At 42.2% G+C, this 25,290-nt stretch overlaps 1 protein-coding gene across 3 annotated transcripts; it reads left to right on the top strand.

Moving 5' to 3' along the window:
* Window positions 1–288: 288 nt before the first annotated feature.
* Plin2 (perilipin 2) lies at window positions 289–24,948 on the top strand. 3 transcript variants are annotated; one of them, XM_063251714.1, is made up of 9 exons: window positions 289–566; window positions 6,209–6,264; window positions 6,351–6,546; window positions 8,632–8,714; window positions 10,618–10,903; window positions 11,744–11,925; window positions 13,947–14,081; window positions 15,108–15,398; window positions 24,392–24,948. In XM_063251714.1, the coding sequence occupies exons 2-9, from the start codon at window positions 6,235–6,237 to the stop codon at window positions 24,527–24,529; spliced, it is 1,341 nt and encodes a 446-aa protein (XP_063107784.1). In that variant the 5' UTR covers window positions 289–566; window positions 6,209–6,234; the 3' UTR covers window positions 24,530–24,948. The 3 variants fall into 3 exon arrangements, with proteins under 3 accessions (XP_063107784.1, XP_013010570.1, XP_003472288.1); XM_013155116.3 differs by lacking the exon at window positions 289–566 and adding an exon at window positions 4,821–4,968; XM_003472240.5 differs by lacking the exons at window positions 289–566; window positions 24,392–24,948 and adding an exon at window positions 4,824–4,968 and having other exon boundaries at window positions 15,108–15,942.
* The last annotated feature ends 342 nt before the right edge of the window (window positions 24,949–25,290 follow it).

The following is a 25,290-nucleotide window of genomic DNA, read 5'->3' as shown; positions in this document are numbered from 1 at the left end:
GACTAGATGGAAACTGTATTTAAACTGATGAGATCTATCTTTAGAATAATTTCAGTGAAACTATGTATTTCAGGTAGAGAAACTGTGAGGTTAAAAGACCAGTGAAAGCCGAAAAACCTGGTGTTTGGGTGGGGGGAAGAGTGTGGGTTTTTGGAAACTAAGGCAAGATGAAGCCCACCTGGAGGAGGAATTACTTTTTCTCTCCCTGGTATTCGGAGGAGGAATTAAAGAAGGCAGGCTGCGACAGAGTTCAGCAGTGGTCAGGAATGTAATTACACCGAGAACTGGCTTCGACTGGTCACGGGTTCCACGGGGCCTAAACTGGTCAGAACATATCTTACCTGCTTCATACCTTGTTCTCGTGACTGTTACTCTGTTCTCTGGTCATCGAGGAAGATAATGTTATCTAACTTTAAGCCTAAGAGAGGAAATAGCCAGAGGATTATCTCCCCTGGTTTGAGCAGAGCTGACTCCTGACAAGGAAACAACAAAAGTCTGTATCTGGTTTGAGACGACATTCGAGGCAAGGGCACCATGAAGCCACGTACTTGAGAGTTTCGATTCAGGTAATCTGGCTGAGAGGGCCATGGACAGCGTCTTCTCTAGTTCACTTATTGAAATCTAGAGGGTCAGTGGAGGGTATTTCTTGCCTAACAGCACACACTGGGTAGGAAAGAGTAAGACAAACTGCCAGAAGCCCAAAAGGGCCAAGTCCCACAGAGTGCGTAGAGTTTGTCCAGATGGAGGGAAGCTGTCCAAAAAGAGGGCTGAGAGGGAAAGTGAGCAGCCTGCAGGTGAACAAGGAGGAAAATGAGTGCTCTCTGGCCTCTTAGAGGGGAAACTGCACTCCGAATTCTTTTTTGTTTTCCTTCGCCATTTCAGTATTACTTTGCATCAGTTTCACACCCCAAGAAAGCTATAGCTATACAGCTTTAGGGATTACAGCTGCAAACACACACCTCAAAGCAGTTTCATTACCATTATTTGCTGCAAACCCTGGAAATGTGGCCTCTCCACGAAGTCTCCTGTACTTTGCACTTGGGATACTGCTGGCCCCAGAGGCTCCTCCCAGTTCTCCAGGGAGCTGAGCTGTCCTCAGCCCAAGGCCCTGCGTCTGGCTTGGTTTGTATGTATGTTTGTTGTTGTTTTGCTTTTATTTTTTGGATGTGATTTAAAAACATTAATAACACCTATCATTTCTATATGCCTGGCATTCATTTAACCGTTAAATTATTAATTCATTTAATCCTTATGAAGTAAACTGGATTAATTTTGCTATTTTCCTCAATTTTTTCCCCTCTTTTCTTTTTTTTTTTTTTTTGTTGTTTTGTTGTGATGTAGACAGGATCTCAAAATGCAGCCCAAACCTCCTGTCCTCTTGTGTCAGCCTCCCAAGTGCTGGGACTGCTGGCTTCACCACCACAGCTCAGGCTTGCCTGAACTTTTTGAAACTCTGCACTCACAATATCATAACATACGTATGAAACATAGAAGTGTGCTGCTTGGTGGATTTTCATAACGTATATGCGTGTAAGTAGCTCCCAGAATAAGAAACAGAATGTCAGCATCCAAAAGGGCCTTGTTGTCTTTTCCAGGCATTTATCATCCTACAAAGCAAATACCATATCTACTTTTAGCAGCAGCTATCTATTTTGGGTACATACTTGTACACAATTTCTTTCATTTACACTAATTTGCACAGGAATACAAAAGTCATTTGTCTTCTCATTTTCCCATTACTGTATGATGCCTCCTCTTTTTGATGTTGTTGTTGTTTTTGTTGTTGTGCTGGGCCCTGCACGTGCTCAGAAAACCCTCTACCACTGAGTTACATCTCCAGCTCCTCTACCCCAAACTTAATTTTGAGACTTTTTTTTTTAAAACCACAGAGAAGCTGAAAGACCAACACAATGAATACCATATAACCTTTACCCAGACCATGATGAATTACTGTCTCTACTTTACAGGTGAGGAAACTAAATCAAAGAGAAATCAGGTGCCTAGGACAAGTCATCCACCTGGGATCTAGTCTTGCCTAGCTTGCAGCCGGTGGTAAAGAGTGTAGATAGACCATGTGACTGCTCTGGGACTTTTTCTTCATTATTAAAATGAGAGTAATAATCCCACTCCACTGAGTTCTCAAGCCACCGTAAGGCTCAAATACTAGTATTATGTAAAAATGTTCTGAGAGGGCAAAAGTGGTGGTGCCCCAAAGGGTTACTGATAGAAATGTAGGTTTCTGGGCACCATGTAGACCGAGATTCAGTAGGTGAGGGGTAGTGACCAGGCTTATACCTCAGTGGTGGAGCACATGTTTAGTATGAATGAAGCTCCAGGTTCAATCCACAATGGGGGTGGGGCATACAGATTAGAGCCAGGTTTGGTGGTGCACACCTGTAACCAGCACTCTGGGAGGCTGAGGTAGAGGATTGCAAGTTTAAACCCAGTCCAGTCAATTTAATGACTTACTGAGAATCTGTCTGGAAATAAACTGAAAAAAAAAGATATAGCCCTATATTATGGGGTTCAGCCCATGGGGCTGGGGATTTTGCTCAGCAGCATAAGTGCCTGCCTGGCAAGCACAAGGTAGTTCAATACTCATGAGTTCAATATTCAGTACCAAAAAAATTTTAAAAAACACACATAATATAATCCTGGAGGAAACCAGACAAACCCCTGAAACCTCTTAGGTTTGCCCGATTCAGGGTAATGGCCTAAGCAGTGCTCCCAGCACTGCTTCATTGGACAACCCTCCCTTTAATGGGATCCTGCGCATCTCACCTTGAATGCCTGTCTCGTCCTCACAGGCTTGTGAAGCCGAGCACGAGTGGGGGCCACATGAGTCTGGTGTGAGTCAGAATGATGAGCACACCTGTAATCCCAACACCAGGGGAGGCTGGGGCAGAAGGACTGCAAGTTTGAGTCCAGCCTGGGCAGTTAGAGATTTAGTGAAACTCTATCTCAAAATAAAAAAATTAAACAGGGCTAGGAATGTGATGTAGCTCAATGTGAAAAGACTAGGTTCAACTCCCAGTACTGTATGAAGGCTCGGAGAATCCTGCCCCAGATTGGCGCCTTCTCCTTCAGAAGTAATTAAAAACAGAAGGAACCCTGCCCAACTTTATTTATTTATTTATTTTTGTCTTTTTTGAGACAGGGTGTCGCTAGGCAGCTCCAGATGGCCTTGGGCTCACTTTGTAGCTTAGGTTGGTCTCAAATTTGCAAACGATTCTCCTGCCTCAGCCTCCCAAGCAAGTGCTGGGATTACAGGCATATGACACCATGCCCTGCTCCGTGCCCTATTTTAAAGAGCAGAAATGACTCATAGGCTTATGCAAGGAAAAGACAAAGGCACTTTGCAGGTGAAAGGGCAGATCTTCTGATGCAAAATAAAAGTACAGATTAACAAGTCAGAGTAGTGGTGGAATCACAATAGAAGAACAAGCATTTGCTACAACAAAGCTAGGACATACAACACCCAAAATTAAAGAAAAAAGTAATAATTTGTTTTAAGCATTGAAGATGTCAGTGGGGGAAAAAAAACCACATAACTTTCTTTGCACCTTCATACACTTGTTTTTATTACTTAGTATTGTACCTTTAATTTGAATTACAGAGTGGGGATATGGTAAATTTCTTGCTGAAGACAAGATATTAATCCTGTAGATTGTACATATATAGTGTGTGGTCTGTGTGTGTGTGTGTGTGTGTTTTGAGACAGTGTTTCACTATGCAGTTCAGGCTGGCCTTGAATTCACTGTATAGCCCAGGCTCACCTGGAACTCACAGTGATCTTCGTGCCTCAGTCTCCCAAGCGCTAGAACTACAGGCATGTGCCAACCTGTAATCCAAACCCATTGGCATATAGTTCTAAAAGGTCAATTTGGAGCTTTAGACAAGACAAACAGTAGGTGTGCGCATGCAACAGTGGTTATGTACCCTGTAGGAATAGCTCTGAGGGCTTTCCACTGTTCAGATTCCACCGCTGAGCAAACATAGTTTGTTCACCTGCTCTAGAGCTGTTCCTCTCCCCTTGCTGCTCACTCCGGAGGTGGGGACCTGGTATCCTGGTCCCCCAGCTCCTTTCACGCCTCTTAATATTCCCTTTAGTTTACCTTCCCCAAGTGGTAGGAGAGGAGGACTCCCATATCTCCAGGGAAGAAATGCACAGAGCCCTATCGGCCCAGGGTGACTGCCAAATTTGTGTGCTCAAATAATATGGATTGAATTTAGATGTTGACGACTTAGGACTTTTTAAAAAGTACTGCATAACCCACCAATTTTTTTAAAAAGTTGATCATCTTGTATAAATTTAGATTACTCTTATTCTGGAATGATTTGCAATTAAGTCTTGTTGGGGAAAAAATAAAGTATTCTAAGGCTCTTTCTAGTTCACCTTTAAATTAGAAACATGTCTGAGGAATCAACTTTACAGGATGCCCACAAACCTATTATTGGGTTAAAGCTTCATTGTTTGTTTGTTTTAAATATCAGTTTAAAATATCAGTCTAAAAAACAAAATAAAATATCAGTCTACAAGTCATGGCTTCCGTTTTGGAAGAAGAGCTCTATTCTGAGTCATGCTAACCACGTTAGGGCTTTGCCCCCACCTTCCCTCTGGTCTAACTCTTCCTACGCACTTGTTCTACAGCTTGGAGAGTTTTTAGAAATCCCAAAGGTGGTAGGGCGCCTTCTGCTTTTGCCACCAACCTCTCACGACGCCCGCAGCCTAGCTCAGGCTGGGTTCTCCCGGCTGGGTGCCCTCCCTCCGATCCCCGCCCTTCCCTGGCCGGCCCGCTGGGCATGGCTCCCACCCCATGCCGCCCTGCAGCCACCGCCCCTCTACGCTCCGCCGCCTGCGCTCCGCCCCGCGGCGGTGCCCCAGGTCACGTGCACGGCGGCGGGGTTTAAAGCTCGGCTAGCGGACGCAGCGTGGAGTTGACTCGGCTGCCTTTGCCTCTTCTCAAGGTGGGTTCGTGGACCCAGGCGCCCCGCAGCGCCCAGACGCGGCCCTTCGAGCTGGGGTGGGGGTGCTGTTCTGCTACCCGCGGGACTCCAGCTAGACGGGGAGGGGGAGGGGGTGGCTCCGGGATCCCGCCATCGCTTTGCTTCGCGGGGGGCCCTTTTCTCTCTCTCTCTCTCTCTCTCTCTCTCTCTCTCTCTCTCTCTCTTTCTCTCTCTCTCTGTCTCTCTCTGTCTCTCTGTCTCTCTCTCTCTCTCTCTCTCTCTCTCTCTCTCTCTCTCTTTCTGTCTCTCTTTCTGTCTCTCTCTCTCTGCCTGGCTAGTTCCATTTGGCCTCAAAGGACATTCTTTAAAGGGGGGTGTGTTGCAAGCCCGGCAGAGGGAGAATTTTCTGGGGTATACTAGGACGATCGATCCTGCGCCAGGCTTCCGCCTTCCGGGCTGTTCTTACTCATTTCTTGAAAACTGGGACCCTCGGCGTCTGCAGGCCGAGCTGAGTGGCCGGAAGTGGTGGGCGGCAGGCAGAGCGGGTTCTTTGGCCTTAAGCTGTGCGGACTGGGAGGAAGGCAGTCGTGTAGGGGTGTGTATCCTAGGAGATACCGAGTTTTTAAACATTTCAACTTTTATTAGTATTTGTTTGCTAATGATGAGATGCAGTGTGGGGAATTAATGCGTGTACGTATTGTACCACGCCGTAATTTTTTCACTTCCCCTTCTCTTCCTCTGGGATACTAAATTTACACTTCCCCCACGTCCTGGAATGTTTCTCAGTTCTTCGGAGCACCACCTTCCTCTTGTGCTTAGTTACTAAGTTTTTTCTTTTTTTTTTTAATAAGAAAGGTTAAATCTTCCTGAGTGCCCCACCTCCATGGGCCTGACTTGATCCCAGGGAAGACTAGGAGCGCTTCTGCTGTATTTAAATCCTTCTTTAATGAAAACACGGATTTTAACCTGTTTAGTAATTTTTATGCACAGTTTGCATTTCAAGTGTCCTGGTGCAGACACAAGGCAAATGCATCAACGACTTTGCTTTCTGCGCTGAGCCAGTTTTTCCTCTGAAAAGGAGCCCCAGAGGCTTGCTTGCCCGAGGGGTGGGGTGGGAGTGGATGTTTGCACCTGAGGACCTAGGCCTAGAGTAGAAAGAAGTGCAGCGGACTCCTCTTTGCGTTTGTCGAGCCTTTGCTTGGACTGGGAACTAAATCTGGGAGGTTTAGCCTGCGTCCTGAAGTGAGTTTCTTTTCCACAGGTTGCTTTTTGCTCCAGGAGAAAATAATGGCTTCTGTTGCAGTTGATCTACAACCGGTAGGAGTTGTAAAAAGCCACTTTCTCGACTCCTTTCTCTCCTTGTGTCTTATGAGAAGTTAATATTTGCCCCTTTCTGGTTGCAGAGTGTGGTGGTAAGGGTGGCCAGCCTGCCCTTGGTGAGTTCCACTTATGATCTGGTGTCCTCAGCCTATATCAGCACGAAGGATCAGCACCCCTACCTGAAGTCTGTGTGTGAGATGGCTGAGAAGGGTGTGAAGACCATGACCTCAGTGGCCATGACCAGTGTTCTGCCCATTATGCAGAAGCTAGAGCCACAAAGTGAGTTCTGATTTCTCCCTCAAAGTTCAGTCTCAGGTGTGGGACATAGTGGCACAGGGCTGTAAACATGGAATCCCAGCACATGGAGGGCCATGCAGAGGGGGATCATGAGTTCAAGGCCAGCTTGAGCTACATGGCAAGACCCTGTCTCCAAACAGAACAAAAAATATTTAGTCCAAGTGCTGGTCAGAAGTGAGCCCTACATTATAACAATCTTAAATCACCACTATCAACTACAATCTAGTAGTTGCAAATTCTGAGCAAATACTGATCTTGAATGTCTACACTTTTTTAAATGATGAAATCAACCCACCTTATATTTGGAAGGGGTTGATTCTTGGGATCCTCCTTTGTCAGCCTTCCAGAGTGCTGGGATCACAACCGTGCCTACCACATCTGGCTAAACCACTGTATACTTTTTATTATTGTATTTCTTATACATTAAATATGTGAAATAAATTGATTTCAATTAAAAAAATAAAAGGGAGTGAGACCTAAGCACATGCCTGCAACAGGTAATTCTCAGCTCTTCCTGGGCACATACTGATACTTGTTTTACCTAGAAACTGCCAGTTACTCTTGTTGTCTTGGAAGGCTACTTGCCAGCCAGGCAGAGTGTGTCAGTAACAGATCACAAGGCACACGTTGGGACATTGAACCAGAATAACTGACATTCTTGGAACTGTACAGCGTACATGAACTTTTCTTTCTATTTTTAAGAATATCTTTATTGAGATGAATTAGCATACCATACAACACACCCATTTAAAATGTATAATTAAGTAGTTTTTAGTGTATTCAGAGAACTATACAATTATCATTGTAATCAGTTTTAGAACATTCATTACACCAGAAAGAAACCTCATACAGACTTCTGGGTATGATGAAAAGGTTCTGAAAAAGGTCATGGTGATGGTTGCTCACCATTGGGGGTGATTTAGTGTCATTTAATTGTACACTTAAAAATGCTAAGGGCTCAGGGATGTAGCTCAGTGGAAGAGGGCTTGTCTTGCATATGTAAGGCCCTGGGTTCAGTCCACAGAGTCACAAAACAAGATAATATCTTTGCTGAGTGTTGTGGCACACATCTATAATCATAGCACACAAGAGGCTGAGGTAGCAGGATCACTGTGAACCCTAGGCCAACCTGGGGTATATGCTGAGTTCAGGTCCATCTTGACCTACGTATTGACATCTTGTCTCAGAACAACAAAAAAGGGTTAAAATGGCTGGGTGCACTAGTGGTATAACCCTGTAATTCCAGCCACTCAGAAAGTTGAGGGAGGGTACTACAAGCTTGAGGTCGGCCTGGGCAGTTTGGTGAAAATGTCTCAATATAAAAGACTGGGATGTAGGTCCTGTAGACCTACACTTGTAGAGCACTTGTCTAGCATGCTCGAGACCCTAGGTGCAATCTCCAGTATCAGAAAAAACAACAAAAAAAGCTACACACCCCAGCCCCGCAAAAAACAAAACAAAATAGCAGAATTAAACAACTCCCTTCAATGGTTAAGTCAGGGATTTCTGGAATAAAAGAAACAAAAAGAGCAGTTATTCCAACAAAGCTAGTTCTCGGGTGAATTTGGTATGAATACTTTGGTCATCTTTACGGGGAAGCTTGGACTAAAACACCGGCCTTGTTAGGGAGATGCCAGGTGCCATTTGTGTACTGTTTCCTAATAAGAATCCCAAATGCACTGCTGTGTGCTGAATTAAGGAGGGATTAAACTAGCATGGAAATACTAATCTGGAGAGGAGTTTAGAGATCTTATTCCCTGAATGAGGGTTCTCAGAAGTCTGGCTGCTCCTAGTATTCATATGAGGGGCCTCCAGGTGCGGAAGATGCTTCTTGGCCAGTGTCCTGCTTGGCCTTTGATGCCTCTGCCTGCTCTCATCTCAGTCTCTTGTTTCCCTGTTAGTGGAAGAAAGTTGCCAGCAATGTGCCAACCCCTTGCTAGAGAAACCAGGTGATGCATTTTGTGGTAAAAAGTCAATATTGCTGTTTTGTTCAACAAAGCTGAAGGTATGAGGCGTGGTCAAGTGTGCGCTCTTATAGTAATGTTTTTCCACTTGTGGCTCTTCCAGTTGCAGTTGCCAATACTTACGCCTGTAGGGGGCTGGACAGGATCGAGGAGAGACTGCCCATCTTGAACCAGCCGACAACCCAGGTGAGCTGCAGCGTGGAGGCTTGGCACCTCACGTTTGCATGTTCTGCCTGTGTAGCACAGGCTCTACATACCACAAATTTGCAAATACTTGTTCTCCTAACCTTTTTTCTGTATCTTTTTGTTTTGTTTTGTTTTTGGTGGTTGAACTCAGGGGTTCACAAATGCTAGGCAAGTGTTCTACCCTGGAGCTACATCCCCAGGTCCGTTTTAGTTTCTAAAGAATAATGACCACTGTTTTCCCATGTTAGGTCATATCCAAAGAGGAGAGAGCTAGGCACCATGGCTAGAAGATGTAGGGTCTGCTCCCTGTGACTCTGCCTCTGCTGTGTACAGTTGTAAAGTAGGTCTGCCCAATACCTGATTCCTGGGTAGTGTCGGGTAAATGGAGAAGTGACATATGGAAGGTTTTCTCACTTAGCTTCCTGCAGTGCTGTTGGGGACCACCGAGCCAGCCAGTGTTGACAAAATTGCTAGCCTCATCCTTCCCCCTAACCTTTTTATTCAGGTAATGTCTTAACATTTTTTTTCAGGTTAAGAATTCAGGCATTTGAACGAGGCAGGAGGCTGAAGGTGGCGGATCAAGAGGCCAGCTTGGGCTACATAGCAAGTTAAAGGCTAGCCTGTAGACGAGGCTCTGTCTTAATAACAACAGAAGGCATACAGCATGGTCCAAAATTATGTCATTTAGGGAAATTTCTGGTTCTGTGCCTTTCATGACTTAAATAGATGAAGAATAGGGTACAAACTTTAGAATACTTGTATGTATTGCTTTCAGATTTTCACTTCTATCTTCAGACTGTTCTAATGATGGGAGCTATTTTCTGTTTTTCTATTTTAGGTATTTTCTTTCAATTCTGTTTGTTTGTTTTGTGCTGGGATTATAGGAGTGTGCCACTATGTTGGGCTTTTTCAATTTTGGTGATGTGGGTACAATATTAAAAAAATCAACTTACCTTATTTAAAGTTAAACAAAAAGTTAGATGGAGTTTAAATGTTTTTTCCTGAGGCAGTAACAATTTAAGGATTTCTTGCGAGTGTTTTCTGTGGTTGTCTTGCTACCATGTTCTATCTTTCCCCTTATGTGTTTTCCCTTAATTTAGATGACTGTGTGCTGAGTGACAGATATCTGAGACTGTTTCCAGCATGATGGAGAACTAGCCAGCTAGTTAGGATGGCACACACTTACAATCCCAGCACTTGGGAGGCCGAGGCAAGAAGATCACCACAAGTTTAAGGCCAGCGTGGGCTACATAGTGAGTTCAGGGCCATCCTAAACTATATAGCAAGACCTTGTCTCATAAAAAGGGGAAAGAAAAAAAAAGGTGGAATACTGGCAGCTCCTCCTGTGCTGGTCATCTTGGGTTTTCTGCAAAGGTTGGGTGTAGTGGGTGCGTATGATACTCTTAGGCGTGAGGTGCTGTCAGCGTAAGCATGTCAACATGGAAAGTTCCATTCTTCTCTAGGTTAAACCAACTTTGCCTGTGGCCATACCACCCTAGCATGTCTGGTCTCATCTAGAATAATCAATTCACCTTAAAAATTTCTTATCAGTTTGCCTTGCTTGCCCCTTTAACAATCTTTTTTTTTTTTTTTCTTTTTCCTTTTTATCAGTACCAGGGATCGAACTCATGACTGCCTGCTTGCAAGGCAGGCGCTTATACCACTGAGATAAATCCCCAGCCCCCCCTTTAACAATCTTTAAGGGTGGCACAGGTTGGTCAAATGGACTTGAGGCGGAAATTCAGGCTCACTAAGTTTTAGTGACTTGCCCAAGACTAGAGTTAGAGTGAAGGGGCCAGCTTCTTTGTCCTAGTACTTCAATGATAGTCCCTTCCTATGACCTTAAATATGTATTTGTGTCTACATTTCTCATCTGTGAGTTGATCTGCGTTTCCACTTGTAGGTTGTCGCCAGTGCCAGAGGTGCCATGACTGGGGCAAGAGATGCTGTGACAAAGACTGTGACTGGGGCGAAGAGTTCCGTGGCCAGCACAATCACAGGGGTGATGGACAAAACCAAGGGAGCAGTGACTGACAGTGTGGAGAAGACCAAGTCCATGGTTAATGGCGGCATTAACACAGTTCTGGGGAGTCGGATGATGCAGATCATGAGCAGTGGAGTAGAAAACGCACTTAGCAAATCGGAGATGCTGGTAGACCAGTACCTTCCTCTCACGGAGGAAGAGCTAGGTAATGGAAATGGTGTCTTCCGATAACATTTTGTATCTTAGATGGTCTTTAAGAGAGAGCTTCATTTAAGAGACTTTATATCCCAAAAACATTCATCTATTTTCAGTCTAAATTTTCATAGTTGTACAGTTTATCTTGGTCCAGTTTTACTGGTTTTCTTACTCCAGAATCCTCTTTGTAACTCTTTTAAGTCAGTACTCCTGTCCTTTCCTCAGCAACTATCAACACGTTCCTGCCAACTTGAGCCATTGGTGGCCATGCATGCTTGTCCCATTGGGCAGTTTGTACCACCCCCTGGGCCTGACATGCTGCCCAATGGGACAGACATGCATGTACCACTGGTGGTTCAGGGCCGCTTGGCAGTGAGACATACAAATTGCAGTCCCATTGTGAACACGCTAGTCTTTTTGTCTTCTGTAGATTTTCCTTCTTAAAGCAATCTTAAGTTTATTACTGAATTCCACATAGCAAGTTTTGAAACTTATTAGACTTGAAAAATACTTAATGTAGATAGAATATTTTTAATGAGTTGCCTTTCAGTGTCATGATTAAAAAGAACCTTCACTAACGTAGGCAGATTAGTTTCTACAGCGAGGCAGGTGTTGCGTTGCTGGAGAAAGCTCACTCGTGTGTAGGTCCACGCACCATGAATGAATGAGACCTGTAATGTGTCCAGGGTGAGCAAGCCCACGAGCAGCCTGGAGCAGTTCTAAGAAAATAAGAGCATATTTGCTAGGTGGGTGGGCAGAATCAACAAAGCAGAGACCCAGGTTAGAGTTCAGGCCTTATCTCTTACAGCATTGATCCCTTAAATTTTTGTCCCTTATTTTCTAACTTCAGAAAAAGAAGCAAAAAAAGTAGAAGGATTTGATGTGGTTCAGAAGCCAAGTTACTATGTTAGACTGGGGTCCCTGTCCAGCAAGCTCCGCTCCCGGGCCTACCAGCAGGCATTCAGAAGGGTTAAAGACGCCAAGCAGAAAAGCCAAGAGACCATTGCTCAGCTCCACTCTACTGTCCACCTGGTAAGTAAAGCTGCATTCCGGGTATTCACAGGAAGTCTGTCTCAGGGGAGAGAGTGAATGTCGTCATGAAAGCCAAGAATTTTGATGTTTTTTTCCTTCTTTTCTTTTTGGTCTTTTTGAGACGGGGTTTCACTGTGCAGTCCAGGCTGGTCTTGAACTCACTTATGTAGCCCAGGCTGGCCCCAAGTTCATAGTGACCCTCCTGCCTCAGTCACCCAAGTGTTGGGATTACAGGCATGGGCCACTATGCCCAGCTAAGAAATTTGATCTTATAAGCAATCTAATGGAAAAAAATGGGTAAGGAGCATTCGGACAGCTCATAGAAAAGGAAGTATAAATAGCTGAGAAAGCGAAGTTATGCTGGTTTTACTCTAAGGTATCCAGATACCTCCCTTGACCTGTGATACTAACAAATTGGATGCTGTCGTAGTGATTAAGAGAAAAAACAATACCTTTGTACTTCCAGAGGTTTAAGAATGGGGGTCAGGAAAGGATGGTCTTGAGGCTTTTAGAGGTAAATAGAGGCAACTTGCGATTATACTAGTAAGTAAAATAAATCAGACTCACATTTGTAAATATCATATTGTCTCTAGTGTAAAAAGTAAATAATAGTAATAAACTGAAAGAGTAGCACAACGCAAAATGTACAATAGATGTTATAATAGTGAAAGGGAAAGTGCTCACAAGGAAAGAATAACCTGTAGGTATACACATATAACTATATATGTTTAAGTATGTAAGATAAATAACCATACTACTAATTCTCTGTTAGTTCATCAAAAAGAATAGTTTGTGCTGTTACTATTTGTCTGTTCATTTTTTATACTTAGATTTTGTAACTTGAACAACTACTTCTAAGATAACAATGTGTAATATATTAACTAGTGTTGATTTCTTGCTTTTTAAAAAAATTATTATTTCTATCCTTTTTTCTGTTTTGCCTTTTAAAAAATTAAAAAAAAAAAAACCAGAATGGAGGTTGGGGATATATCTCAGACTGAGGATACAGCTATCTCAGTGGCATAGCGTCTGTCTGCCAAGTGCAAGTTTGTGAGTTGGATCCCCAGCACCAAAAAAAAAAAAAGAACTGACTTGAGGGACTGTTCTAGAAACATTATAAACACACCTATACCTGGAACAGCTATAATTATAGGAGTCTTTCCTACAGATAAATATTTATTTAAAGTTCCAGAGACTGTAAGTGCACATCAACTATAGAGAACTCATTAATACGCCACAATGGACTATTGTGTAGCTGTGGAAGATTACTAAATTATAGAATACTGTGTACTGTCCCATTGTAAGAAAACCATTCTTGGAAGAGGAAATAGGTAACTGGAACAGGAAGGAGGAAGGTTGAATTCTTCCCCTTATAATTCTTTTTCTTTTTTCTTTCTTTTTTTTTTTTTGGCACCAAGGATCAAATTCATGACCTTGCGCTTGCCAGGCAGGCACTTGTGCCAGAGAGCTGTATCCCTGGCTCCTTTATAATTCTTATCCTTGACACATATACAGATTGTCTCATTGTCTTTCCTACAGTAAATTGGAGATAAATTTTGAGTCAGTGATTAAATTAGTTATTAGTTAAATAGGGGCAGTAAAGGGCTACTACAGTGTGATTGACTTACACATATTGATAAGTAACAGTGAAAGTGAAAGAGTCCTCATTATAGTCTCACAAAAATCCGTGGTGTTTTTTTTTTTTTTTTTTTGGTACTGGGGATTGAACTCATGACCTAGCACTTGCCATGCAAGGAACTTATGCCACTGAGCTAAATCTCCAGCCCCAAATTCTTGATTTTTATTGTATTTTTTTCCCTTTGTTTTCCTTGCTTTTCTCACTCCCTTCCTTTGTTCGTTCTTTCTTTTTCTTTTTCTTTTATGGTACCGGGGATTAAACCAAGGGCCTTGCAGATGCTAGGCAAGTGCTCTACCACTGAGCTCCATCAGCCCTAATTCTTAGTTTTTGTGTTGCCTGGTATAGTCTTTACACAGGCTGACATGAATTCATTGTGTTCTAGATTGAATATGCCAGGAAGAATGTGCATAGCGCCAACCAGAAAATTCAGGACGCACAGGACAAGCTCTATCTCTCATGGGTGGAGTGGAAGAGAAGCATTGGCCATGATGACACCGACGAGTCCCACTGTGCTGAGGTGAGAGGACAGGAAAAGTCCCTGCAAATTCTGAAGGAGTGCTCGTGAGACTTTTCATTTTGATTTTACTTTAATTTCTCTGAGAATAATTTTTTTGAGCTTGGGCAATACTCTGTATATAAGTTCCTTATTATGTGTCAGGAAAGCAAAACTAGGAAGGAAGTGATTTTAATCTAACAAGCTACAGGGACGATGGTGCCCCACATTGCTTCACAGTGGCTGCAGTCTAATGGGGAATACAGACACATCCATTGAGAGTACAGGAAGGTCAGCATGGCCCTGGAGTGGGGGTGGGTGGGTGAGATGGATTCTCAGAGAGAAGAGTGCAGATGTGAGAATAAGGGTAAATAAGTTAGATGAAAGGGCAATAAAGGGCTGATGTTCTAGATGGAAGAAATAGCATGTTGCATGTTAACAGTTGTAGAAAGTGGTTCTTTATGCATTTTTAAGAATTAATTGAACCAGTACATTTTAGATATGCATAATGATAACATTCATCATAGAGAATTTGTAGCACATTTTTAAAAAATTTGATATCAACTGGGTTCATATTATGCCATTTTACTTGAAGATGGAAAAATCCTAATTGCATTACTAGTAAGGAGTGTGTTTCCGTTTGTCTGGTGTCTCCTGCCTGTTACATTGCTTCAAGCTTAAGATGATGAACTTTGGAGACACAGGCATTATTGCAAAACTATCACTCAGCTATTTTCCAGCTGTTAACTGCACAATTTATTTAGACTGAATTTATGTTCATAGCTATGAAATGTAAATGATACTTTAGCACTCAGTGTTATTATGAGAGTTTAGGGCCGGGGATATAGCTCAGTGGCACAGCTCCTGCCTGGCACGTGTAAGATCGCGAATTTTATTTCTGGTACCAAAAAAAAAAAAAAGAGAGAGAGAGAGTTTTAAAAAGTCAACAAATCAGTATATGTAGTAACCCTCATCAGCTTACTGTTACTGAGGTAATTCATACATAGCCCTGTTGGATCCACTACTAATTCTTAAGCTTCTTATTTTTAGCACATCGAGTCACATACTCTTGTCATTGCCCGCAACCTGACTCAGCAGCTGCAGACCACATGCCACACCCTGCTGTCCAGTGTCCAAGGGTTACCGCAGAACATCCAGGATCAGGCCAAGCACTTGGGGGTGATGGCTGGTGACATCTACTCCGTGTTCCGCAATGCTGCCTCCTTTACAGAAGTGTCTGACAACCTCCTAACTTCTAGCAAAGGGCAGCTGCAGAGAATGAAGGAATCTTTAGATGATGTGATGGATTATCTTGTTAACAACACACCCCTCAACTGGCTGGTAGGTCCCTTTTACCCTCAGCTGACTCAGTCTCAGAATGCTCAGAACGAAGATACAGAATTAGACAGGACCAGCCAGAATTCTGAGCAGAGAGCTCATTAACCCTGTCCTTGTCACCAGTGCTCAATGTAGCTATCCAGCTGACACCTTTTGTTACATGAGAGTTAACCTGATAGCTGACTCTCAGGTGGGAAATTAGATAACTAGGAAAAGGGTCTTCGGTTGTGATTCTTTCCAGATGGATTAAGAGCTTTAAACTTTCTGGCATTAGCAGGTAAATTCTGTTTGTTGCATGGTAAGAAAAGTATGTTAGCTTTGTCAGAGCCTGGCCAGAACTCAGTTCAAGTCTCATTTTATGGTCGTTGTGTTGCTACTGTGACTGTTTAAATAAAAATACCTTCGTGTGGGCTGTGTATAAACTGGTGATTGCTGAGCAGGCTTCCTTATTGCTTATCTAATGATGCATGCTTGTACAACTTGATTTTAGATTTTTAGTCCTTAAAGGAACATTGCCTTTGAACTCAATAAAAGAGCAAGTAGATCAGTTTTTGTACATGTGCTTTGTGTGTTGCTTTCATAAAGCTGCTTGATCCTCCTGACAATGACTAATACACATCAGTGAATTCATCTGACCTGTGAGGGCGTTGGAAACAGTGCAAGTGTTGGGTGACCAGTGTTACAAAATGAATGTTTGTGATTTTTTTTTTTTTTTTAAATCCGTGCCGGGGATTGAACTCACGACCACCTGCTCTGAAGGCAGGTGCTTATGCCACTGAGCTAAATCCCCAGGCCCACAAAATGAACGTTTAATTAACAGTTACAAACAAAAGCTAATAAGAGGTTGGACACAGTGGCACATGCTTATAGTCTCAACTCCTTGGGAGACTGAGGTAGGAAGATCATTGAAGCTAGGAAATCAAGATCAGTCTTGCCATCATAACGAAACCCTCACAAAAAGGAAGAAGCTGGGCGTAATCTGTAACCTGTAATCTAAGCACTCAGGAGACTGAGGCAGGAGGATCCGAAGTTTGAGCCCAACTCGGGTAACTAAACTACTTAAACCCTCCCTCAAAATAAAGTTAAAAAGGGCTGGGGATGGAGCACATTGTGAGAGCTCTTGATTCAGTCCCAATACTGGAAAAGAGAGAGCTAACGTGCACATGACAACTTCATTATGTAGTGACAATTGGGATGGTTGTTCCTTTCATTTGCCAGTTTACTGGTGCTTCCAGAGTGGACTTTTAGGTCAGTGAAAAGACCTAGTAATGACCAATTGCCTTGTGAAAAGGAATCAAAACTGAAAGGAAACAAGTGAATAACTTTTAATTTCACATAACAACAGTAGGTATTTCTTGCCAAGAGGTCAGTTAAAAGTGAACCAGCTGGGTTTGGTTGCACATGGCTGTGATCCCAGCGCTTGGGAGGCTGAGGCCTGTGGATCACTGGAATTGTAGGCCAGCTTGGGCTACGTAATTTCAGACCAGCCTGAACTACCTCGCTGAAACTGTCTCAAAAACAACAAAAGGTATCATCCATAGATTGCTCAATTGTCAATTATCAGCTGGCTTTAACCTACTGTAAAATGACTTTGAGAAGAAGTGACTACCCTGAGGTCTTGGTAGGCACCTGTAGAAAGTCATGTGCGAATAATTAAAGGTGAAGAGGCTTTGGGCCTCCTGGAGAAAAGGAATCTTCACCTTCTGTCTAGGGCATCCAGCCTTCTGAGAACCCTTTTAGTGGTGATCAGTCATGAACCTTCTTAGCATAAAGCTGCATTGTGGTAAACTAATTCACTACAGCAAATTGCAAAGCTTGGGACACTGTTGTAGCTAGAGTTCATGCCACTGGGGCAGTCCTTCAGTTTGCTACCTTTCGACATCTCTCAATAGCTTTCCCTATTTAAATTGAAAATTAAAATGACAAAAATGTAGGTCATTTTTTACAATTATATATTTCAGAATACAGTAATCTACAGTGTTAAAGTAGGAAGTTAAAATCATCTATAGAAAAAAATTCATTGTATTAAATACATAGTTTAACCATGCTGCAAAATTTCTGTGACCTCTTATAGCTCAAAACATATGTTCAGGGGAAGCAGAACCAGCATACAAATGCTGTCTCTGCTCTAGGCTGTCCCATCCGTCACCACAGCAATCAGAGGCACTGCATCTGCAGCCGCAGGACTATTGCACACAGTTGTCCTGAGCGGCTGCAGCAGTGGAGACGCATATGGAAAACACTCAGCTCTTGTGTGAGTAGTCCTGCCAAGGCGATGCCACTGCACTCGAGGCACATAAGAAACTTTAGTTTCACATCAAATACAGTTCCGAAGAACCATAAATTAGTACATAATTTATTATGGTCCATCGTTAACTGATGTGAGGAAATTCTAATAATATTGGTAATAATATTTCAAAAATAATTCTTTACAAAACATTATTGATGTTGGAAGGAGTGCATTCTTTAGAAAATAACTTTTAAGAGCATAATAAAGCCAGGTGTGGTGATGCATGCTTATAATCCCAGCACTCAGAGGCTGAGGCAAGAGGACCACTGTGAGTTCGAGACCAGCCTGAACTACATAGTGAGCTGAAGGTCAACCTGAGCTACATAGCAAGACCCTGTCTGAAAAAACTAAAAAATTATAAATTGTAGGTGTAACATTTGTGTTTTGATTTACTGTGTTAAAAGGGAGTGAATTGTTACAATATAATTTTCATTATGGCTAATAATGAGCCTCCAGGCCCTCGTCCACCAGCTACCCTACTGACTTGAAATACAGCTACATGTGTGTTGCTTACGTTGTTCTGTACAGATCTGCTTTGTTCTGTACTCTTTTGTCTTAATCTCTTTAAAATAAATTTTTAAAAATACAGCTACATGCTTCTGCCTATGTTTACTAGAAAGTGAGCAGACATATCTGCCCTTCAGCCAAACTGAAGGCCTTTTTTGAGACGGTCTCACTGTGTATTCCAGATTGGCCTTGAACTTACTTATGTAGCTCAGGCTGGGCTCAAACTCCCAGTGATCTTCCTGCCTCAGTCTCCCAAATGCTGGGATTACAGGCTGGTACTACCATGCTCAGCTATTTTAGTTTTCTGAGATGGGATCTTGCCATATAGTTCAGGCTGGCCTTGAACTCATGGTGATCCTCCTGCCTTAGCCTCCTGTGTGCTGGAGTTACAAGTATGCACCACCATACTGGCTAAAGTTTAAATCAAATTTGTCTCATTCTACCTTTCATCCCATGAAACAAGGATCGTGTAACTTTACATGCTCCTTTGAATGAGTTTATCAAAGCTTTTGATCGAGTTACAAACTTTTTCTCCAAGTAACCTGAGGAATCCATAAACGGATGAGTTGGGCTGAAGGGCAGGAACTCTTTAACTTGTTAGAGCTGCTTTTTGTTTTGCAGATAGGGTGCTTCTGGTTTCTGGGAAGGGTGGGCTTTCAAGATTTGTGGGTTTGCAGAATTGAACCTACCCATTCACCTGATTGCCTGGCTCCAGTCATTGGTATTTTCTAGGATCTCTGTCTTTTTTTTTTTCCTGAGACAGGGTCTTGCTGAATGGCCTAGGCTGGCCTCAAACTCAACAGCGATCTTCCTAGGTTAGCCTCCCAAATGTGGGGTTACTTACAAGTGTGTGTCCACTATCTCTGGCTGGCACCTACACTTTTAAAGAGCATCCCTAAAAACAAAATATCCTTACTGCTTGTAATGCACGGGATCTCTTGGCCACAATTTGGTAAGTAAAAAGAATATGACAAAGATTTTAACCTGAAACTAAAACGGTGGGGAAGATGGAAGAAAAAAAAAAAGGAAAAAATAGAAAAAGCAGTGATGAAGTTGTCTACCGCCCTCTTTCTCTAAACAAGATCCTCAGGGGTTTCATAACATGTCTTATTTTGAGGATCTTTGCCAAATGTAGTGGTACATATCTGTAGTCACATATATTCAGGAGGCTGAAGCAGGAGGATCACAAAAGCAAGGCCAACTGGGCAGTTAACTAGATTCTAGCTCAAAACTTAGAAAAAAGGGTTGAAGACACAGCATAGTGGTAAAGAGCTTCTTGGGACCAGGGATTTAGTTCAGTAGCACAAGCACCTGCCTGGCAAGTGCAAGGTTATGAGTTCATCTCCATTTCAAAAAAAAAAAAAACCTTCCCCGAAGTACAAATCCCTGGGTCCAATGTCCAGAATTGCAAAACATCTAATGAATGAATAAGATGTATCAGGCTAATCAAATTAAATCAGATTTATTTGGGCTAACATTGAGTAGTTAAATGCTGTACCATAGATAACAAGAATCACTTTAGTTTTGTTATCATCAATGCTAACATGCCTCCTAGCCCAAGAATTCTAATTGCATCCTCATTTTGTTAGAAAAGAACAAAGTATCAAACACCCTACCTTAGGGCAGGGCATGTGCACCAGTCCTCTCTGTCCCAGGTGTTCAATGATGGTAAAAAAGAATAGAGCAGAACTAAAATGCTTCTGGCTCTCCCACTTGCAAGCACACAGTTCAGCTTCACAAGATACAGAGTAAAGTTTCTGTTAAAAATCAAACTCGGCAAAATTAGTCTCTACATATTTGGTGTAATAGCTAACCATTACTCTTACATGATCCTATTATAGCCTCATACATTCGAGTTACTTTTATATAAAAGCTAAACATGTAGGGCTTTTATATCTTTATACTCTAAAGATGAATCAACTTTTCTGATCCTGTGTCATGTTTATTAGCACTGCATATGGACTCACCTTTACCAGCAGGTTAAGTTGTCATAGATGGTGTTTCTGTTTGTCTAATGTCTACTGTCCAGAACCTGCAGCCACCATTAGCCCACATTTATGAAAGTTAGAAAAAGCACATGATAGCCAATGGTGGTTTACACCTATAATTCCAGTAGTCTGGAAGGGTGAGGCAAGAGGATTGCAAATTTGAGCCCAGTCTCCTCAGTTTAGGGACTTAGATGCAAGATTTAAAAAGTGGGGATGCTCAGTTCCAAGATCCCATTGGGTTCAATGTCCAGCACCCTTACCACCACCACCAAAGCAAAAACAAAACCACCAAAAACAAAACCTCCTGCATCTTCTGCATATTTAGCGCCATCTTCTGGAAATATACCGTAATAACTATGGATCTGCAAAGTTCATATGTGTGGTGCCCTCTCTGAATCTCATAGGGAACACCCACAAAGTGTAGTGTCCCTGGGAGTCCTAGCATAGTTGCTTGGTTATATTGAAAAGAATATATTGTCAGCTTTCTGTCCTTGCAGGGAGGATCTCTGGTTACCTCAGCAGTGTCACAGTATGCATGTGATTGTGATTTCAGCCTCCATCCCTAATAGGTGTTAGCAAAATACCCTTTACCTTCCTGCTCTCATGGTCCACTGCTATTTTTGTTTGTGTCGGTGAAATGCGGATTTATTTTATAAATGCATTAAATGATTTTCTTGTGCCATATATTTAACAGCTTTGTGTAGATGGTCAGGCAAGAGCATAAACTGCCCTGATTTCCTTCCCAGCCCACACTGTCACAGTCTGGCATGGTGACAAACTGACATTTGAGTTAGTCTAGTGGAAATGAGACCTGACTCATTCTGGACTTACAGAATGTGAGTGAATGGTACCGGTGGCTCTCCTAAACCCTGTTGGAGACTAGAATGGTTTTTTGGTTGTGGTTATAGAGACTAAAGCTCTTGAGTGTGGAATCTCTAATATTCTGCAAAGAAATCTACTTTGTCATACATGACTTTGGAGGGCTGTGTATGTTTGTGTGTGTGTGTGTGTGTGTGTTGGTACGTAAGCAATTAAACAGAAATTACTGTTTACTGAGCACCTTTCACAAACCAGGCTTACATTGCCTTCCCTCCTCACCCACAAGTCAGTTGGTGAGTGAGGTGTCATCCTGGCTTGCAACAGGGAGGGAAAGTTGAAAAGGGCTGTGCTGCAGGCCCTTTGACAAAGTGTGTGTTTTTTCTATGCTGGCATTCTTGTCCACTGATTGGAGAGAAATGCAGCTTGCTTCCTTCTTTGGGCCCTGGAAAATCCCACTCTTTTTTATACTGAGTAAAAACAAACAGTGATACTAGATAAGATTTTTAAAATTTTTATTTATTTATCTTTTTTTTTCTTTTTGAGACAGGGTCTCACTATCCAGTTCAGGCTGGTCTGGGGCTTACTTTGTAGCCCCAGCTGGTCTCGAATTTGCAATGATCCACCTGCTTCAGCCTCCCAAATGCTGGGATTACAGAAGTGCGCCACGATGCCTGGCCTAAGATTTAATAAAATAGTAAAACAAATAAACCCTAATAGATGTTAAGAACAAACCATCTAGTTTGTGGCACACACCTGTAACCTCAGCCCTTAGAAGCTAAGGCAGGAAGAACACTGTAGGTTTGAGGTTGGCCTGGCCTACATAGTGAGTTCAAGGCCAGCCTGACCTACTATGCAGTGAGATCCAAGGGAAGGGCAGCCAAGGGGTCCTAAATCTAATCCCCAGGAGGAAGTACAGACAGAGGCCCTGAGCCTCGGACTCTCCCAGAATTTATCTGGTGAAGAAGGGGGTGGCTTGAGGATGAGTGACAGTGAGGATGCAGGAATTATGTGAGTAACTTGAGCTGGCCAGGTAGCAGAGAAAAGCATCTCTGCAAAATGCAGAGATAAGAATATACAGAAGGATCCATTTGTATAATTCAATTAAGGTGTCAGCTGAATTATTTTAGGAGGCTGTTGCTTTAGTTTCTGATATGTAAACTTTTGTGCCCTGGGGAGTCATAGCCTCTTTACCTTGAGGCTCATACCCAGTTGACATTTATATATATTTTAGAGAGAGCACTATAGGAGGAAACAGAAGACTGATGGCTTTAGAGATTACACACCAGCACCCCAGCTAGCCTTATTTACAATGCTTAGAGCCAATTAAAGAGAAAAAAAATACATAGCTCTGTACATATCAATATAAGAAAGTCAGTCTCCATCTAATCAAAGTTGTAGCAATTGTTCTGCATTCAAGGGGAGTCACGCCTGTTGTCTCCCAGTCTTGCAGCAAAGACACATTTTATCAAGGCGCCACAGATCAGAGGTTTATAAGGGGTGGCAGAGAAGGTGGGAGCTGGAGACCAGCTGTTCTGGAATCAGGTCACCTTAGTCTGAGGTCTCTGGGCCATTTCGTGTTTGTGTAAGGTTTCATGCTCTGGAGCCAGGTCCCCTGGTCTGTTGTATATACAGGAGTTCAGCTGGGCCAGTGAACAAGGGCTATCAGTATGGTGTTGTGTTAAGGGCCTTAAATTGCCCAGGCTGGGCTCCATTTTGTGAACTTCCTGCTTCAGCCTCCCAGAGTGCTGGGACTACAGACCTGTGTCACACGAGTCCTTAGAGAAAAGTGCAGTGAGAACCACAAACAGCCGATATGGGGTTGATGAACAAAGCAAAAACTGCTTATCTTTTTGTTTACTTGTTTGGAGACAAGGTCTTCCTATATAGTCTAGGATGGCCTCAAATTCACTATGTAGCCCAGGCCTTTTTATTTTGGTGGTGTTATGTGGATCTGATGTTATACATAATATCAAATTTATCATTTTCTTTTTGATATTTTGAGTCAGAGTCTCACTGCTTAGCTTAGGCTGGCCTTGAACTTGCTAGGTAGGCCAGACTGGGCCTCAACACTGCTCCTCCACCTCACTCTCCTGAATAACAAGGTTATCATTTTACCCTTTTTATTTTTAAATTTGTTTCAGTTTTTTGAGAGTGTCTCACTGTGTAGCTCAGGCTGGCCTTTAACTCATTATGTAGCTCAGGCTGGCTTCCAACCTGAGGCGGTCGTCCTGTTTCAGCCTCCTGAATGCGAGGACTGCAGATATGTGCCACCATCCCCAGTATTTTAGTCATCTGTAAATGTACAATTCAGTGGCATTAAATAAACTCACAGTGTAGCTCCACTATGACCATGGCTCATTTATAGAACTTTGTATCATCTCAGCCTAAATTCTGTACCCATTTATTCTGTAGACTTAACCATTAATTCCCCAGTCCTTTTTTTTCTTCTTTTTTTTATTACTAAATATGTGTGGTACATATTGATTACAATCAATATGGGGATTATATGTGTGTACAATTTCTTACTGTATCTTTACTCTTTTTATCTGTATCTTAACTCTTTTTATTCCCCTTCTCCTCCTTTTTTTTGGTCTTTTTCCTTTTTATTGGTACCAGGGATGGAACTCACGACTGCCTGCTTGCAAGGCAGGTGCTTATGCCACTGAGCTAAATCCCCAGCCTCTGCCCCTTGTTTTTTGAAAGTTTTTTTGGTTGTTGTTAGTTATTTGGGCCCTGTTGAGCAATCTGGAACTCCCCCCTCATTATCAAGATTTCAGTCTTTAGTAATTTACTATGCCTCACTAAATTTTTTTTTTCCTTTTAAGGCAGAGCTCACAGGGCCTTGCTTATGCTAAGCACATGCCCTACTGTTGAGTGACACCACAGCCCCTTAAGGTGGCCTCAGCCATTGGAAAGCCATTTACTTACTCCATTTCCAGACATTTCCAACAGGGTTTATATTTTTGGAAGGCACAGTTATATAAAATGGAATATTACTGTTTTTATTATGGAATAAATTGTTTTGAGCAATCAATAAATATAAAGAGATACTTTCTATCACCCTGGCCTTTTAAAAGCACTTTAGGGATCTAATAATAGTTAATTTCCTTTTAAAGAACAATTTTACACTCAGAGGCAGGAAGATCAGGAGTTCAAGGTCAGTCTGAATTACATAGCAAGACCCTGTGTCAGGAAGCAGAGAGAGACAGACAGAGAAAGGTTTCATTAGTGTTTTCATAATAAATGTGAATTAGAGGAATAAGAATACAAATCCTTTTTTTCTTAAGCATGGCTTGGACAAAGCAAAGTTAACCTCTGCTCAGTATGTGGTCTCTAAGTGGACCTGAAAGTTTACTTTCCTAGTTTTAATGGCTGTGAGTCTTCTTTTACAGGTATTTGATTTCACAGCCATAGACCTGACATCGGAGACTGATGAAATTCCTGATATTATACCTTTGGAGGAGGAGGATGAAGCAAATCATTCACATGCTAAAGATGTGTCTTCTCAGGGCAAAATGTTGAATAACTAACATACAAAACATTGCCGCTTTTGGTTGAATATAAAATTTGTATCACATTAAACTTCATGTTTGCTCATGTGTTTGTTCCTGTGGCTTTTGAGAATGTTAATCTATGTTTTGGCTACTTGATTTTAACTGCAATGAATCTAATTGAACTAAACTTTTGTAAAACATCTGTGTTAGTTTTCAAAGTTGAATTGCTGTTTCCAGGCATGGTGGCACACGTGTGTAATCCTAGTACTTGCGGTGCTGAGGTTCTCAAAAAACCAAAAGAAGAAAAGAAAAGAAACCAGAGACTTAGCTCAGGGGCAGAAGCACCTGCCTGTCAAGTGTGAGGTTGTGATCCCTAGTACCAAAACAAAACAAAACAAAAAAAAGTTTAATCACTTGAAATGCTTATAATAAAAATTGAGCTATGTCACCTTGAATCAGAGTGGGGACTTCTTTGTTCTCTAAGGATTCGTTTCTGCTTCTTTTGATAATAGCATACTTACTTCTTTGGGGATCTCAGCGGGTTTGCTGTATTATAATCCCAAATATCAAGTTCAGTCATCCAAGTATTGTAATCCTCTTTCTAGTTTTCCTCACAATCCAAAAAGTTATATTTGTAATCCCACTGTTATTTATGTTATTTTATGTTATTTATGTTATTTATGTTATTTATGTTATTTGAGATGTTATTTGAATCACAGCAAGTTAGCACCACCAATGCAACCCATGGCAAGAGTAAAGACACCCAGACATGTTCCAAGAGAAGGGCAGCCACGGGG

Source organism: Cavia porcellus, unplaced genomic scaffold (genome assembly GCF_034190915.1).
Source record: "Cavia porcellus strain 051 isolate PalLab524CR breed Dunkin Hartley unplaced genomic scaffold, mCavPor4.1 scaffold_1, whole genome shotgun sequence".
In the NCBI taxonomy this organism is placed as follows: domain Eukaryota; kingdom Metazoa; phylum Chordata; class Mammalia; order Rodentia; family Caviidae; genus Cavia; species Cavia porcellus.
This window is presented reverse-complemented; position numbering and strand designations above follow the sequence as displayed.

Coding starts and splice junctions, on each gene's coding strand:
- Plin2 (XM_063251714.1), top strand. CDS start 6,235: ATGGCTTCTGTTGCAGTTGATCTACAACCG. Junction 6,265..6,350: donor TTGCAGTTGATCTACAACCG/GTAGGAGTTGTA, acceptor TTCTGGTTGCAG/AGTGTGGTGGTAAGGGTGGC. Junction 14,082..15,107: donor ACGAGTCCCACTGTGCTGAG/GTGAGAGGACAG, acceptor TCTTATTTTTAG/CACATCGAGTCACATACTCT.